This window comes from Aquila chrysaetos, chromosome 2 (genome assembly GCF_900496995.4).
Source record: "Aquila chrysaetos chrysaetos chromosome 2, bAquChr1.4, whole genome shotgun sequence".
Classification (NCBI taxonomy): Eukaryota; Metazoa; Chordata; class Aves; order Accipitriformes; family Accipitridae; genus Aquila; species Aquila chrysaetos.
This window is the reverse complement of record NC_044005.1, coordinates 39,861,433-39,878,421: the sequence shown is the minus strand read 5'-3', so window position 1 is coordinate 39,878,421 and position 16,989 is coordinate 39,861,433. Positions and strand designations below refer to the sequence as shown.

Below are 16,989 nucleotides of genomic sequence, written 5' to 3'. Positions count from 1 at the left end.
AATAGTAACACAGCCTTCAGCTCTCACTGGAGATGGCAGAGGCTGCATACGTTTCTCCCCAGTGGTGCCCTCCATGCTTACTGATCCTGAAAGGCAATGGTTCCTGCTATTCTAGCCCTGCTCTCCCTCCCACCCTGCCAAGGTATCCCAGGTGTAAGTTGCAGAAGCAATTAGCCTCTCGCTGCCACTTGCTTTCCTGAAACTTCCCTGACCTCAGTTCTGCAGGCTGGATTTTCTGATGTGTGTGGGGAGGTGAAATCCCTAGCTCTGTTGAGATTTAGTGAACTAGTCAGTTATTAGAACTAGTCATCATTTGATTGTGATTTTGCGGAGTGGCAGATTTTTGCCTCTGAGGCCCACTTTACCCAAGCCAAGTCCTTTTACCAAATACCCCACAGAAGCACAAAAGGAAGTTCAGAACACAGAAAAATGTCAGTAATCTGAGTCAAGTCCTCTCACTTGACAGTCTTCGTAAAAGTTCAACACAACATAGGTATGCTCAGAGGCTAGTAACCCTACATATGTGAAATACATCTCTATTGCTGGAAGTTCTTACAAAGTACGTATATGCAGTGCTAAATCTTCTCTAGGCTCCGGACTGCAGTACCTAGAGCTCCTCGAGCGAGAAAAGGCAATTCTCGCCTCGCTGACAGGTAGAAGAGCACTCTCTTCACTGCTGGGAACGCTGCAGAAGCTACCCGTGCTCGCATGGATTTTTCTTCATTATGCACAGCATGAGCATTCGTTTCTTCCCAAACTATTTGCTGCAGGCTTTTCCTCTGTCTGCTGGAATGGACTTGTCTGGGGAAACATGTTCTTTCTTTCGCCTTTGAGGTTCTTGAAGGGAACTTCTCCTGAGGGGCTTCCTGTGCCGAACCACCTGGCCATACGGTAGCACTGAGCTCCTCATCAGCCTCAGGGCTATCTTGCAAGCCTTCTTTGTAGTCTTTTGTTGTTTTCTCATTTCTGTGACTTCAGAGGTGACCTCACTGAAGGTGAACTCCTCTTCCCCACACACATGCAAAGGGAATTTCATCTTAGTAGGATAATTCCGGGTCAGGCCTGGGTTACCGCAGTTTTGTGGACGGTGCTTTCATCTCACCATTAGGGACTATGGTGTAGTGACTAACTTGAATTTTCAGTCCTGGCATACAGACAGACTGAACTGCCGCTCATGGATGTAATTACCTTAATATAATAGCACACTATACTCATACAATGTTTTGTGATATTAGTGAATGGGTATTCACAGGTACCGAAAGTAACCAACAGTAAGAATAAGAGCATAAAGTGTAGCATTCCTAATCCAAAAATTAGAATGCCACTGTGCTAGGAGTGGTACAAACACCTAACAAAAATAGCACGTTTGCCCAAAAAAGTTTCCAGGAGGAATAACGGACGGGGAGATTTCATTCCATGTGCCGTAGGTGGCGGATGAAAAAACCCAGGGGCAGAAGCCTCAGAGGGGCTTCAGGACAGCCCAGGTTCGGCAGCCACGGAGCCAGATCGTTTTAAGCGTCAGTTCCCCTCTCGGCACACACGTGGTGTTCAATGGCACCCCCCGGCCTTAAATCCTAGCTGCATTCTTGTGCGGGTGACAGCATGGCTCCAGCCCCATCCTTTTCTTCTCATAGATACAGTGGAAGCCACCTAAAAATCTAAGCAACTTGGCTACAGCTGGCGCAGGACACGGGAACGCGCTCCCCAACAAACATTTCTCCTCAGGGAAGCCAGCGGGGTAGATGAAACCATTCACAGGCCAGTCTGGTACCAGCGTACCGGCTGTGTACGTTCAACAAACGCCCGTTAATTCAAAGAGCTTTTGCGATACGCGTTTGCGTGTGTGCGCGTATGACCTAGAAGTACCCTGTGGGCCCATAGCCGGTCACTGGGCCGCAGCAGCCGCGTCAGGCGAAGCGCCTGGCTCGCTGAGCGAGTCTGAGCGCGCTGTTTCACGTGGATTATTTTAAGCAGCGATCAGCTACGCCTGGAGAAGCGCGGGTAAGAGCGCAGGGGGCGGCGGGCTGGATGCCGAGGTCCCCTCTGCCCAAACCTTCTCCCAAACATCCCACGGGAGCACGGAAGGGAGCGCAGGACGCAGCCGCCGCGGCGGAACCCAGTTTCCCCGGGCGCGTTGCCCTGGCGGAGGGGGGCCGCTGTGGCGGCCGGACCCGCGCCGCGCCGGAAGCGCTGAAGGCCGGTCCGGAGGCGGCCGCCCGGGCCCTATGGGGAGGGAGGGCGGGGGATGGATGGAGAGGCTCGGGAAGCTGTGGAGGGGCCGCACCATGACCTTCGGGGTCCCCCTCTTGGTGAGCACCGCGGGAGGGGGGGCACCGGCACCGGGGCGGCAGGGGGGGCGGCCCGGGAGCCGGCTCCGGGGGTGCCGCGGTCCCGCCGCTGCCTGAGGGACGGGGCGGGGGTCTGGCCCCGTGAGGGCACGGCCCAGGGCCGTGTGCGCGGGGGCGTCTCTTGGTGTCCGGGGGACAACGGCGGATGAATTTCTGCCGGCCGGGAGGAGGAGGAGGAGGAGGAAGAGGAGGGGATTTGTGTCAGGTGGCGGGCCGTGCCTCCGTCCCCCGCGGTTGGGGCTGGAGGGTGCCCGGGGCGGGAGCGAAGGGGGGGGGGGGTGTGAGCCCCGCTGTGCCCGCCGGTTCGGCGGTGGCCTTCGGAGGTCCGGGAGAGGGTGTCGAAGCACACTCCTGAAGTTATTCCTGACTAAAGGCTGAGGAAAACGCATCGTGGTGGTTTTCCTTTACAACGCCGCTTATGTCTCCGTCTGAGTTTCTGCAGCTTTTCAGCGGTTTTTAAACCGCGGCGGCAGCGTTGGTCTCGTAATTTGTGCGTCTAAATGAGCGGAAAGGATTTGGGTTAAGTGAGCTGGTGGGTTATGGTTACAGCTGTGTTCAAAGTGATAGGTGAGGCGGAACTATTTAGAATAGTCGAGGTTAGAAAAGGTCAATAAAGTCAAAGGAATAAAACAAAACGATAAGGCGGACAGCATAACAGATTGCACTTGCTTATCCTAAGTACCTGTGCGCATTAGGGGAAAAATTAAACAACTCAGATGCACGTACGGATAAAAACTCGGGAAGAAAGACAAAAGCAGCAGCCACGACAGTGTGGTTTCTGTTTATGCAATTCACATCTCATTTCCATATATACAATTGGTTTAGAAAAAGTCAGTAGATTTCAAGATGGGTAAAGAGTAGGGCAAAGGATAATTCCAACATCTTTGTAATACTAGTAGAGAAATTAGTGTCGTCCTCCTCAAATGTCCAGCAACATGCCTCAGAAAGATGGATTGGTCCAAAGAAGGACAGTGACACTTGTTAGAGTTAAAAAAAGTCTGAGGGCATTTATTTTAAAGTGGTATTACAGAGGTTCTAGAGTAAGGACTTTAAGTGGAAATACTCATGCAGCTGAATACACTGAAGTATCTTTTCTCAAAATATTGATGAAGATATTTGTAAGAAATGAAAACAGATTTAAAAAAACCCCAAACCAACCAACAAACTAGTGTGATAATACCACAACTGTATGAATCATTTGTATCAGCAGCTCTACTCCCTGATATTGCAGACAACCTCTTCATGTAAGACCGTGCATAAAGAGATCAAGCATAGTGTTACAGCTGTTTAGTTATCCTGCTGCATTGCAGGTATACCTAAAAGGCTGTCCAGAACTTTTCTGCTTTCATGCTTAGACTGAATTTATTTTGCTTTATATTCTTCATGTCATTTTTGGAGTGCTCTGACATTATTCTTTAGTTTAATAACAGCTTTCTTAGATGTTTGACGTTGGATATAGTTTTAGGTCACAGTCCTATTGTTTATGTAATTATTTGAGGTTTGCTACTTCTCTCTCAAAATGAGGTGAACCCAGGCAGTTTAGTACTCTCCAGCTCAATTTTAACTCCATAAAAGGCTTTGGGAAAATATTATGTGATTAAATTAGAGATACTTAGAGGTGGTGACCTGGTGGAGAAAAAAATCATCATTGCTTTTCAATAATAAATATATCAGATTTGGTATTTGATAGGTGAACTGGTATAGTAGGTGAGGAGACGCAACTGATGCACAAGGTCTTGACTTTGATAAAGCTTTCTACATTACTTTCCCTGTGAGAATTGCACTTCAGCGAAAGTACAGCAAAGATATGCTTCTTGTCATTTGTGTCTCGAAGAATTGAAAAAACATAGAATGTAGTTGTCAGGTGCCTTCCAAATTGAAAGGTATCTTAGGTGAGGTGGGTCCTGCAGAAAAATATTGTGAAAAAACAGAAATGTCATCAGACACAGAAACTTGTCAAAAGTAAAGTAAAACATGGAATAGGACTCTTCCAGTCTGCTCAAAGTCCTCAGTTGGAGTAGTTTTCACTTTGTGGTGCCATTTTAGAGATGATGAAGACAAGCTGTAAAGTCTAGAGGAGAGCAACATGAGAGATACAGCAGACACTCCACTTTTAAGGAATGCCTGAAGGAATTGACTTAGTTTATTTTAGAAAAGTCTGAGACGTACATCATATATCGAGAGTGGTGATTGCTTTTCATGGCTTGGGAAAGAAGTACCAAAATAAATGAGCTTTAGATCAGATGTTAGGAAAATATTACTTTTTGTTAGGAAAGAGCACTCGTGATACATACTTAGGGGTTTTAAGGAGAGGTTGAACAACCATCTGGCAGCAATGGTGTAGATTTTCTCAGTTCTGCTTCGGTGCTGGAGCGAGGACTTCAGCTTCCCAGGCCAAGGTAGAGCTGTGGTTGTCCTTTTGGCCCTCCTAGTGTTTTTGCATGATTTGCCATAGGTCATACCAGAAATTTTTGAGACTAGTTTCTTTGACTTTGTACTGCCTAATTTAATTCCATTTCTGTTACCGCAGAGCTATTTATTTCCTCCAGAGACCATATTATATAGAGAAATATTATATTTTTTTCCAGGGTTTCACATCTCCCTGCCTTAAAATTGTTCTCCCCGTCAATATTTCAGAATGTTTCTGTGTTGCTGCCCAAAGGCTTCCCAAGGAGTAAGAAAAAGGAAAATTCATGCAGTTCTTGTTAGTTCCCCAGCTGTCTATTGAACTCTGAAAGCATCTCTGAAGCTGAACAGCGTTGTGCTAAAAAATCGATAACAGCAAAAAAGACACTGAATCTATGCACAGAATCGGGAGCAGCATGCCTTTGGAACACTAAATTCTGCTGAATTTGTTAATAAGACTGAAACCAAAGGTTTCTGTTAGATTCTTGCATCCTGTACATAATTTTTTTCACTAGATAGGTACAGGACTTTATACTTCAGTACTGCTGGACTTTTTATCAGTACCGTATTTGCTTTTTTTATGGGGAAAAAAAAAAATCAAACAGCTTTCACATCTTCCTTTCTTACACTGCTTATTTGAATGAAAAGTCCCTGTGCCACTTTTTCTAAAGGCTCCAAGGTTAAAGAGATTATAATTCAAAGACAGATGACCATCTTATTATACACATGCACGCACAAATATGTATTAAAATTATTTCTTACTTTTTAGTGTAAATTACCTTGATCCTTTTTTCTTTGTTCTTTTGGGCTTGGGGCTGTTAGAATATTTCAGTGCAGAAGGAATTTTCTTGGTTCGTCTTTAAACCTCAAACTGACAACAGCTTTCAGAGTAAGATGTGTAAATCACAGTTTTCAGTCATACTTTCTCAGAAGATAAGGGTGTTTCTTTGTGAGCACCAACAAGACTGTAGGGGGTAGGAATTAAACCTGCAGGGAACCTTGATTTGTGAGTGTTTCCTTTAACTCTGTAAACTTCTCAGATAAGATACCTCTTCATGGCATAAAACAGTAAGCATGCAGGAGAGAGTGATGTAACCTGGCATGAGATATCTTAACAGCTTGAGTGCTGCAGGGTTAGTAGTCCTAAAGCACTGGTAAAGATGGTAACATCTGTGTAGATGTTGGGATGAACTCTAGTGACCTTACAGATGTATCTGTAAAATTTGCTGTTATGATGGAGGGTTGTGCCACCTCTGTGGTAACTTAAACATCTTTGACAGCTGTATCGACATCTCTGTTTCTTATCATGATAATGGGAACTCTTTCCTTATCACATGAACCTTAACTTACAAATCTAGAGGATACTTGGTTCTGTTATAAAAGAAGAGCTTCAGCCACTGCTGCTTTATATTCCACAGTCAACTCTACCTGACCAAAAGGGATGTGTCTATCAATGTCCTATTGCTGCTGTGATGCTTCTGTAAGACCTTGAGAGAGCAAGGCTCTTTGGTATTACAGCTAGTGGATCCAGTGTCATACCTTTGTTAAGAGACACTGAACATGTAAGGTTACTTCTCTAGTGCAGTTAGAAAGTTTGAAGGTTGCTGGAAGTTATTTTTTCAGACAAGTATAAATGGTGATTCTAGATTGTTGAGGAAACATGTTTGGATTTCAAAATTGCAAAGCAGTAACAGTTTTAAAACACATGTTAAAAACCCACTATTTCATATGCTCACACCACTTTCCAAAACTTATGTTTGTGGTTCTGTCTCTGTCCGATTCTAGACAGGGATCTTTCATACTCTCTAAGTTGAAAAAATGAATGTATAGATGCAGTTCCAGTTCTGCTGTCAAATTAAATTCTGAGGATCTGAAGTGGCATCTTAGCAGACAGAAAATATAGTCTGTGGCTCATGTGGTGATTTTCATTGCACACCTGAAATAAGTATATTGCACTATATATGTAGTGCTGCAAGTTTCAAATTTGCAGTATATTACAACGTTCTCCGTATATATAGCTGTAGATTTTGACTTATTTTCATTTTTCTGTTATTTTTTTTTTTCCTCATCCTGTAGTGACCGTACTTTTACAAGTACTTTGCTTCTCCTTCTGCATCTTGTCTTTGGTGTTTTACGTGCTGTGCCTAGTGTTGCCAAAAAGATGGGGGTACCTTGGAACAGTGAAAGATTTTTCTGTGAATAAACATGTTTCTAAAATTTATTTCCATCAGTGTTTATGCACACAGGCTGTACTACAATGCCATCTACTTTGCTGCCTTGAACAGTGCAAGTTTACGTTGATAAACACTTCGTCAAGAGACGCCGAGAATGCATGTCATGTACAGGACAAGAAAAACGGTCAGATTAGAGAGAGTCCCTAACAATGCTGCAGCAATGTGGTCAGTGCTTCCAGGCACCATTAGAGAAGGTCAGTGGCATCTTGGGCCCTTGTTAATGAAGTAGTTGTCTCTCAAGCTTTTTGACAAACAAAACACTTTTCCCAGACATCAAGACATGAAATTACATGTCTGTGGATTAGTTTTGTTCACTGGTGAAGTCACGGTCATCCAGAAGCCATGACTGATGCTCGGAAATGTTTTGCAAATATTGTGAAATGGTATTTTATTGTGCTGTGAGTCACTGAAAGTGGAAGTTTTACAGGGTTAATGGGTAGGGAAACTATGTTTTTATCACTTAAATGTATTTCAATAACTAAGTTTCCAAAGAGTCCTTTAAATACAACATTCCTAATTCATCTCATAAAAAGCTGCTGAATTCTGAGTCCTGGGGTATGCTGAATACAAAGCACACTTTTTTCCCATGGATTCTAGAGGATCTGCCCATAAAAGATGATATGAATGCTGAGAAATATGGAAAATTCTTCTTGGGAGCAATCACATTTCTGAGATCTATTGTTGCCATCAGTGTCTATGTGTAGAAACTGTTATTACATTATCTTCTGATATTGTTTGCAAAAGGATTATTACAGTCAGCATTTTTTCAATTTCAGATATGTCAGTGTTACTGTTAACATCATTCACATTATTGCCTTGACCAATTCATAATATTGAATTGCAGGACTTTTATTAATATCTATTACTTCATATAACTTTACAATAAAATTTGACATATGCAGAACAGTTGATTTAAATGTTAATATGCTTTTGAGAGATGAATAGAAGTTAACATTTACCCATGAGAAAAGAATTCTGACTTCTAGTGTTTGTAGATAAATTGTGATTGCCTGTAAAAGTCACAAGTATTACTTTTGTAGCCTAGAAAAGCAATAAATACAAAACTGGTTTTTAGAATTTTAAAATGGTTGCACCCAATCAGCGAATCACAGTGTTGCTTTTATGCTTCAATGACTTGTAAATATTGGGTCTCTAAGCTTATGATGAGATATGTCTTCGACTTCTGTTGCGCTTCTGCTTTGCATCTCCTGTTCATCCGTGTGTGTTTGAATCCACAGCGGAGTGTGGAGCTGTTCCAGACAAAACCACCCCCAGAACTGTTTGTGCTGGCGTGGAAGCCAGTGTGTTTAAGCTGAAAGGGCTTCTGTGGACTCCAGTTTGTGCAATCTGAATTAGCTGACTTCCATCTTTCAGTTGACTGTCAGGCCTTAAAATTTCTGAGCTCATCTTTTGAATCATCACCTTAAACTTTTCTTTTGATTCTTAATCTTTGAGTGCTATTTTTCAGATAAATGTTAAATAAACAAATAGGCACTCTTTAGTACTCCAGATTTCCCCTCTGTTTCATTTTAAAACATGAAGAGTGTATTTGCATCGTTTAATGCTGTTAGAATGGACTAATCTGGCACTCAGGGCAACTGAGGTTCTGTATTGAGCCTCAGAACAGGAACGTAAGTACAGACTTGCTTGTTTTCACTTTTTGTGTTTAGTCCTGCTCTAAGACTCCACCTTCTTCAAGGGGTGGTGAAGGTAAAGATGTAAGATTAATATTTACTCTATAGTACATTTCATCTTCATCCCCTGTCCAGTGTTGTCAATAGGGAAGTATTACTTGACTAGTAGTGGTTTCTTTTTGTTCTTTAATGCAGGTTTCAGTTTATTGCTGTTTTGAGCTGGAACTAACACGTCACAAGAACACCAGGTTGCCATGAGATGTAAATAGTTTCTCACTGTAGTGTACCTTGGCTAGATTTGAACCTGTGAGTAATGGGAATCATAATTTTAATAAGGAATCGAAATTTTGACTTTTAGAAGCTTATGAAGAAAGAGAAGGTGGTGTTCAGAAACTGCAGCTTGACCACCATGGCAGACTTGGTTTTCAAACTGCTGCAGCTGCTGAGTGAAATTCCCTTGTCATCTGACCAGCCCAAGCAATGTGTGTAATGCAAAATGACAATGTTGTGGCTGAAAATGTCCTTTTTTGCTAATGCTCGTGCTGAGGAGCATATGGGTTTCTGTCTCTTCTGCATTGTTCTTAGATTGGTTTCTATTAAATGCATTTTCTGTGCTTTCCAAGCTGTTATGAAATGGAAATTGTAATAGACAAAGGTTTTGTTTTCTTTCTAAGACATAGAGTAGTAACATTGAGAGGATACAGACAATTTTTGTTGTACTTTGGCCTGTAGCCGTTCATATTTGCAATCTTCACATCACTGCTTTGAACATACTCTATATTGAGCCAGTTAGCCCGATACCTTGGGTCAAGTTCAATATTCTGCACAGAGTTCTACATGCTGTGAAAACTACACTCTTAGGCTTTATCAGTGAGTTATAATTGGCTCCAGTTTGTACCAGCCGCTGTCCTGGGTTGCCAGCATGGTATCCATGTGGTCATCTACTGGCATATTTAATCCATTTTTGAATGTAATGCGGTAAAATCTTTCTGCAATTTGTGAATTCTAGTATACGTATTAAGTCAGTGCATTCTCTTAACTTTGTCATGCTTTTCAATGAAATAACTACTAAGAGATGTATAGTTTTGGGTTTTGTTTTCCCCCAAAGGAGGCCTCTGATCTGAACTTAAAACGACTTCCATTTGTTGCAGACAAGAAGAAAAGGTAGATGCTCTTCTGCTCCCATCGAGGGTGGGGAGAGGATTTAGTAAGTTTCTGAGAAGACTTTGAACCGTTTTCTCTTTTCTCAGCAGTTTCAGTGGAATGAATGGCTGTGGGAAATAAGCTCTTGAGAGTTAGAGCTGGCAGAGGGGGGCGCTTCAGGTTAAGATGACTTGGCTGGGTCTTTTCTGGGGCTGGCAGTTTGCCCTGCTACGTTATTTAGGGAACAAAAAAGAGACTTCAGTCTTCTGGGCTGTCAGATTGCCATCTTTCACCAGTCTTGCACTGCACATATGACAGTTCTTTAAAAAAGAAACCCCAAAACCCTTTTTACTGTGATCACTGCAAGCTAAAATAAAAGAATTCACATGACTGTTTTGAAGCTCCTGATGAATACCTGGAGGGTTTTGTAGCAGCAGCCTTGAAGAAGAGCTTAGAAAATTATCATGTTCCTTCTCCAGTGATATGTATCATAACATTTTCCGCCACTGCAGGATCTGTGTTGCCAGCACTGAATATTGTGATTTGGTTAATTTAGGGATTTATGACAAATGTAATTTTGTAGTCTGGTTTTCACAATTGGTACTGTAGCAGGAATGGCTTTCTCTAACAACAGGGACACCTGTAATATGGCAAACTGCTGGTGCTGCCAGAGAAATAGTTTCTTGTTATTTTGTTAACCCAAGGAACTGAAGGTGGCTGCTTTAGATGATGCAGGAACCTAAAAAAGTGGGCATCTTCTTTAAGTCCCAAGTTCTTCTGCTGTTATGAGTCCTCAGTGACCATCTCACTGTAGTTGGTGACAAATACAAGTATTTCCCATCCTAAGGTGCAGTTCAGGGGATCAGTCTGATGCCATCCATAACTGATTGCATAACATACTTCCCAATGGAGAAGTGAACAAATAGAATTTTTAAAAGAGTGTTATTAAAGAGAATTTTATGTCATTTTTTTACATAAAACATTTATTGAGGTTGCTGAGTGTATGTGACAGATGGTGCTCTTATGTCACATCCTATCTTTCATTTTGTTTTGGAACATGCAAGTCTTCCATGCATGCGTAATTGCATTACAACATTGTAGGGTTTTTTTTGTGTACTCACTGAAACATAAAGGAATAATCCAATGTGAGATCTTTAATGGGGGTTTGTGCTAGCAGTGCTGTTAAGCTGCTTGCTTTGGTGTTAAGTCCTGGCTAACTAGTATGTTTTATGATTTTTGCCTTCTTAAGGTAAACTTCAGGTGTAAAGGAGAAAGTGAGAAGTTATTATCATAGAAACATAGAATGTTTTGGGTTGGAAGGGACCTTAAAGATCATCTAGTTCCAACCCCTCCTGCCATGGACAGGGACAGCTTCCACTAGACCAGGTTGCTTATCATTTCATCAATCTGCTGAATGCATTCAAGTAGCTAGACAGATGATGTTCACTACATAATGTTTTTTGCTCCACATTCTGAAGCATATAAAATGAATAGTTCCTTCACAATGAAAGAAAGCAGGTATATTTGAACATTCCAGCTTGAGTACTCTTCAGATGCCAATGCCTTAATATTTTATAGTGTAAGTTAAGTATCTGTATGATTCTAAACTTGGAATGAAGAAAAATATATCTTCATTTACATTGTATGTGGCATTACTTTTCCCCTTTCAGTTAACTGGAGAGTGAACTTGAGCCTGACTTCATTAGGATGTTGCCAACCTAACTGTTTTATTTATTTGGCATACTGAATACCTTCTACTGTCTCTTTTATGTCTGGACTAGTGGATGGAACATACTGGACTTTGCTGTTGCCCTTGGCTTACATTGAGCAGATCTGTCCATTGTAGCGCTTTTTTAACTGAGGAGTGTTTGCAAGGAATGTAGAGATTGTTTTACAAATTGGGAAACTAGAAATGTATGTGAGACATACAGAATATGCCAAGCCAACAAGCTGGTAACGTTGCTGGAATTTTTAGCTTGAGTCTTATCCCATTTCTAATTATTTTGACTGTTGCCTCTTGATTCTTCATTGTTGTTTGTATGTATGCATTCTTCCTTTTAAATACAGTTAACTTAAATGAAGGTAGTGAGGACATCTTCCCTCATAATGCAGAAAAGAGAAGGTAAACGCTTAAAGCAAGACTAATATTTCCACTCAATGCATTGTCAGTCACTGAGTCCTTTACTACCTTTAATGCTATTATAGTTGCATAAATTCATTTATACCTTCTTTTATTGGCTTTTGAACACAGTTTTCAAAAATCTAATTGACTGAATAGCTGTCCATTGCTGCTCTGGCTTGTGTAGATCAAGGCAATTCATGCTCAGAGCTGTCAGCTAACTGTATTGACGTGCTGTTGGTTGATTAAGTGAGTGCTGAATATGACTGATTCTGGTCTGGTTTTGCGGTGAAGTCTTAGACATCATGTTTGGTTCTTCAGAACATTGGTCAAGTAAATTCATAAACATATGATTTATATTTTTGTGTGTCTTCTGTGCTTTTGAAAATTATTTAATCTTAATCCTAACCTTCCTTCCAGCATTACACTGTGTAATATTTCATTGGCATTTGTAATTTCTTACAGCATCAATGTGCTTTGATTCTGATGCATCCTAACTGGTGTTTCATCGTAAGATAAATCAACCATTGCAGTATTGAAGTGTAAAGGCAACTATACTGGTGATGCCTGATGAGTGAAATGTGCCAATTTGCCAGGCTAGTTACACTGCTTATGCTGAATGAAGAGGAAAAGTACATCAGAAACCAAGTGGGTTTTTTCCCTTTAGTGGTATAAAGGTGATGTGAGTAAAATTACAGTCCCGAGCCAAAACCTGTCTAAAGGGACTGAGAGGTGTGTGTGTATCAACTTCTTTATCATGCGTATAGCTGCAAATGTAAAATGCACTGTATAATAGATGGTTGCTGTCAAACAAGTGATAGGATGTGATCAAAGTGAGTAGCACATGACTTATTTCATGCAACAACCTTCTACTTGATTTCCCTTAGTTACAGTGTACATTACATAGTTTTAAATGATCAAAGCTGAAGAATGTAATATTTAGCTTGGAGCATGGCTTTGTAAGCCACAGTGTACCTTTTAATTATGTTAAATAATAGTTGGGTTATGAGGAACAGGCCAGTTAAAGGTCTTCCACTTGTTCATATTGCCTCTCATAATGGTATATACTTCATGCAAGTTTGTTGTTGGGCAAACTAATTTTTAACTGATGTCACAAGTAATGGCTACTTTCTGCCTGGTTTAACAACTGCGTACTGAACAATTTTTAGTGCAGGTGCTTTTGCCCTGCCATAGCCACTCTTTGACAACATACTAATATACACAAAGGCAATAAGCTGTGGTTTGTAACAGCCTTAAACTTGTCTATAGCACTTAGGACTCAAAGTTTGTTAAGTTAACTTATTGGCTGTTAATTAATGTAATATTTGTTAGGAGTTAAAGAAGATCACCTGATGAACATTTATGCTGAGGTGTCAACCATATTGAAATTCAATTATAGTGTGATCGTTGAGACTTTCAGCATTATGCGTTACCATATCTTCAGCTGACGAATCTTCTACTTGGAATAAATCTTTAATAATGTTCAGGTGCTTTTTAACCATTTTGAATACTTTATTTTCTGTTTCCTGTTATTCTTTCTTACCAAGATAATGACAAGAGGAAGACTTTTTTTTCCCCTCCTTTATACGAATACCTTTTTTTCTGTTGTGTATTTTGATGATTCAATATTTGCAAGAGCATCATTAATTCCTTGAACAGTTATGATACAAGTATGATGCCATCCCATTTTTGGTAAGTCAAATTTCTAGTCGCTGAAAGTTAACTTGTGACCACATGATGATTTTCTGATTGGCTTTCTGAAATCAGAGTTCTGTGGCCTAGCAGCTGGATGTTTGTATCACAAAATTTTGGTCTATTTGTTTCTAATTATCAGCTAGATTCTTAGGCTTATTGAAAGGGCCACGCCACAAAGAGACTGTAGAGCCTTTAACTCCTGGCTGTTGGTGAAGGGTTCCCTGTTCTGTGAACAAAGCACATTAGTTCCTGGGTACCAGTCTGTAACTTCCCAGCATCTAAGTGTGTGTGGGGAGTGCGTTCATATGGTTGTGAGTAGTTTTACTTGCTTGATGGGAAATCATGTAGTCCTGCAAGTTTTAGAAGGAATAAATGTAGAAGTCTTCCCCTCCCCATCCCCCAATTTAAATTGAATTAATATGGCTTTGTGGCCTCAGTGACCTGAACTTAAGATAGCATACTTTTTGGAAAGAACATACATTTTGACTGCCTGTGCAGCATAATTATAACAATTCTTGGACACAGGCCATTGCTGCAAACCTAATATGTCGCAAGAAATCAGCCAGCATTGTGTAGAAAACAGTTACCAGTGCAGCAACAGCCTATAATGAAGGACTGTGACAGCAATGCGGTGTGATAAAATAGGGTGGTGTTGGGGTTTGGTTTTGTTTTTTTTCCCCACTGAGGTCCTTAGAGTTGCCTCATGCTTCCACCTTCCTTAGATGTACATCTCTAGATATGAAGCCTTTTGACCTCTGTGCATCTGCCTTAACAGAGAACAGCAGACAGTCTGTCAGGCCACATCAGGAGCAAGAGACCTTATTCTTCCACAAAGTACCTAGACTTCTAAGCTAATTTTCACGTCCTTAATGGTGTTTGTTAACAATACTTGATCTTTTGGTTGGTCTGTCCATTTTTAATGGTAAAAATATGTAGACAGTTTTATGATATCCCTCTGTCATAAGAAAGAATAATTTAACAATTTCTTTATGTGGATATGAAGGTGTTTTTCCCCCCATTTCACCCTTTATTATACTTATTCATATGCTTCACAGGTGTGGAGGGAATTGCAAGACAACTAAGGAGGCAATAATAAAAGTGCAGGTGTGCTGGATATGATTTCTTAGCCTGTGTGATAATGTATTATTGAACCACAGCTCCAATCAGCTGGACTGTTCAGAAGCTTAATTAGATCTCTTACCCACAGACATCAGAGTAAGTCAATGTGGCATTGTTACTTCCCCACAGAGTTTGAAAATGATGAGAATAAATCCTGTGGTGGTGAGGTAAAGATTCCTTTGCTGCAGTTGTGGCAGGAAGCCATATGGGGAGGGAAAAGAAGGGGTAAGAGGAGAGGAAGTCCCTAGAAAATGTGAGTCATGAAGCAGCTGTCTTTGTATAAAGGAGGAAATTTGTGAAATTCAGGCCCAGATCGTGGAAGAAAAGGCTCTGACTTTACCATATACTCCTTCTTCTATACATACCTTCCACTTGATTATTATCTTCAGTTCCTGGTGTTTCTGTTGGAAGAAGAGTAGGGTCCCTTGGTGAATGAATTGGGTCAGTATGCAAAGTGTTCTTTTTAAGTATGCAAAGTAGTTTGTTTTCATAATAGTCCTAACACCTCTGTTTTCATTTTGTTGTTTTACAGCTGTATCTTGTTGGAGGATCTTTTGGACTCCGTGAATTTGCTCAGATAAGATACGATGTCCACAAACTACATGGCAAGGTAGTTGAAACGGTTTTCTTTACTTTTCCTTTTCATTTCATTTTGTGTATGTACTGTCTGCGAAAGGATTGCTAGCACAACCAAACTACTGATATTGGGGATTTGCCTTTCACTGCTGGGCCCTGGGCTACAGCTGAGGCTCTTAGGCAGTGAGTAGTGTAGGTAACAATAAAGGGGCTGACATGATGATGAATCCTTTTACTGTCTGTGGAATGGATCAACATAAATAATAGAAAAAATTTGTTCCTTTTGTTGTTTGTAAGTGGCAATTCTGAATCCCCAGAAAGAAACGTACCACATCTAGAAGGAGGTTATTATAAAGATACTGTATCTGATTTAGACTAAGAAAACTGGTATTTTAAAAGGTTCTGTTTTTAAACAATACTTGGCATTAAGTATATAATGTTAGATGGTTTTCAGGGCTTGGCTTTGTGTTGACTGAGATAAGCAGGTACCTTTAACATTGTGCTACATCCTGTTCTTTAAGCTCTGTGAAAGAAACAGGAGCTAGTCTTCACTCAGTATGTCAGAATGTACTATATGGAAGAACCCTTCTGAATGAAGGAAATGGCTTGCTTACTAGTGCTACTTACACCTCCAAGTGTAATACTAGTTCCAAGTTGTATATGAAATGATCTGAAAGGAGCATGTCAGTTCAGCAGAAAGTAATATTGGCTTGCTCTCCCTAACTTTGTAATATGCAGGTCTGCCATTGCAATGCAGAGAGACTTTCTGGTCTCAGTGCTGCTGACTTGCAGGTGGCATGAATTTTTTTTAAAGACTATATGGCACTTCATATAAAAAAATTTTGTGTAAGACTCTGGACCCAGTAGCTTTCTCCTGTGGTCAAATCTTTGAGGTCCTGAGCTGTTGAGAGTTTGGAGACCCCCTTGTTTTGTCTTAGACTCTTGTTGTGGGCCATCTAAATTACTTTAATCATTCCTCATTGTTCCTTGTGTTGCATACCTAGCTCTGGCCTTTGAAACACCATGTGGCCCACTCCTGCTCAGTCCCGTATTTGACATAGCCTGTAGACAGGGGAGAATAATCTTACAAATCTTTTCTCCAGTGCTGTCTTCTGGGTAGTTATTTTCTGTCAGTCCTGGGCTTTTAGGACCAGTTGGAGCCTTTAAATTTTTCTCCAACCAGATGGGGATCATAACAGGGGCAAGAATTTGCCTGCTGTGTTTCTGTCAGTTTTTTGGTCAGATTCATACTCAGTGAATTACATTTGGCCTCCATGATCTGCACTGTGACCGCAGCTCAGGGAAAAAACCAGGTAGTAGTTGTGCTCATTCAGATCTATGAGGCTCCTTGTCCCAGCATTTATAATCAAGGGAAGCATCATTGAATTAGACAGTAGTACATGAAAGCTCTGAGGGGAAGCTGCTACACTCTGGAGTTCTTAAGCTCTGAAAAGCTAAAAGAGGACATCTGGGTTCTGCTCTAACCGGTATTACTTAAGGCTGCAACATCTCTTTTGTGTTTTCTTTTTCTTTTTATTATGATTTTATTTAGGAATAGATGAAATTTAAATGAAGAACAATGCAGTATTGGCTGAGAACTAGCAACACCAACTTTGGGCTCATTTGTAGACAGGCAAATCAAAGCAATGTGTTCCATGAATTTCTGTTTCTATGTCCATAAAAATAGAGTTAAGAGCCATTCTAATTCATTAAAT

The 16,989-nt window shown here is 40.9% G+C and overlaps 1 protein-coding gene across 1 annotated transcript in view; it reads left to right on the top strand.

The window, feature by feature from the left end:
• Positions 1-2,173: 2,173 nt before the first annotated feature.
• Positions 2,174-16,989, top strand: part of LOC115353579 (cytochrome c oxidase assembly protein COX16 homolog, mitochondrial) — a 50,300-nt gene continuing 35,484 nt past the window's right edge. Inside the window, exons 1-2 of the mRNA XM_030043203.1 lie at positions 2,174-2,309; positions 15,231-15,308. Coding sequence (XP_029899063.1) covers positions 2,226-2,309; positions 15,231-15,308 — 162 coding nt within the window. The 5' untranslated portion in view covers positions 2,174-2,225. The remainder of the gene's footprint in view (positions 2,310-15,230; positions 15,309-16,989) is intronic.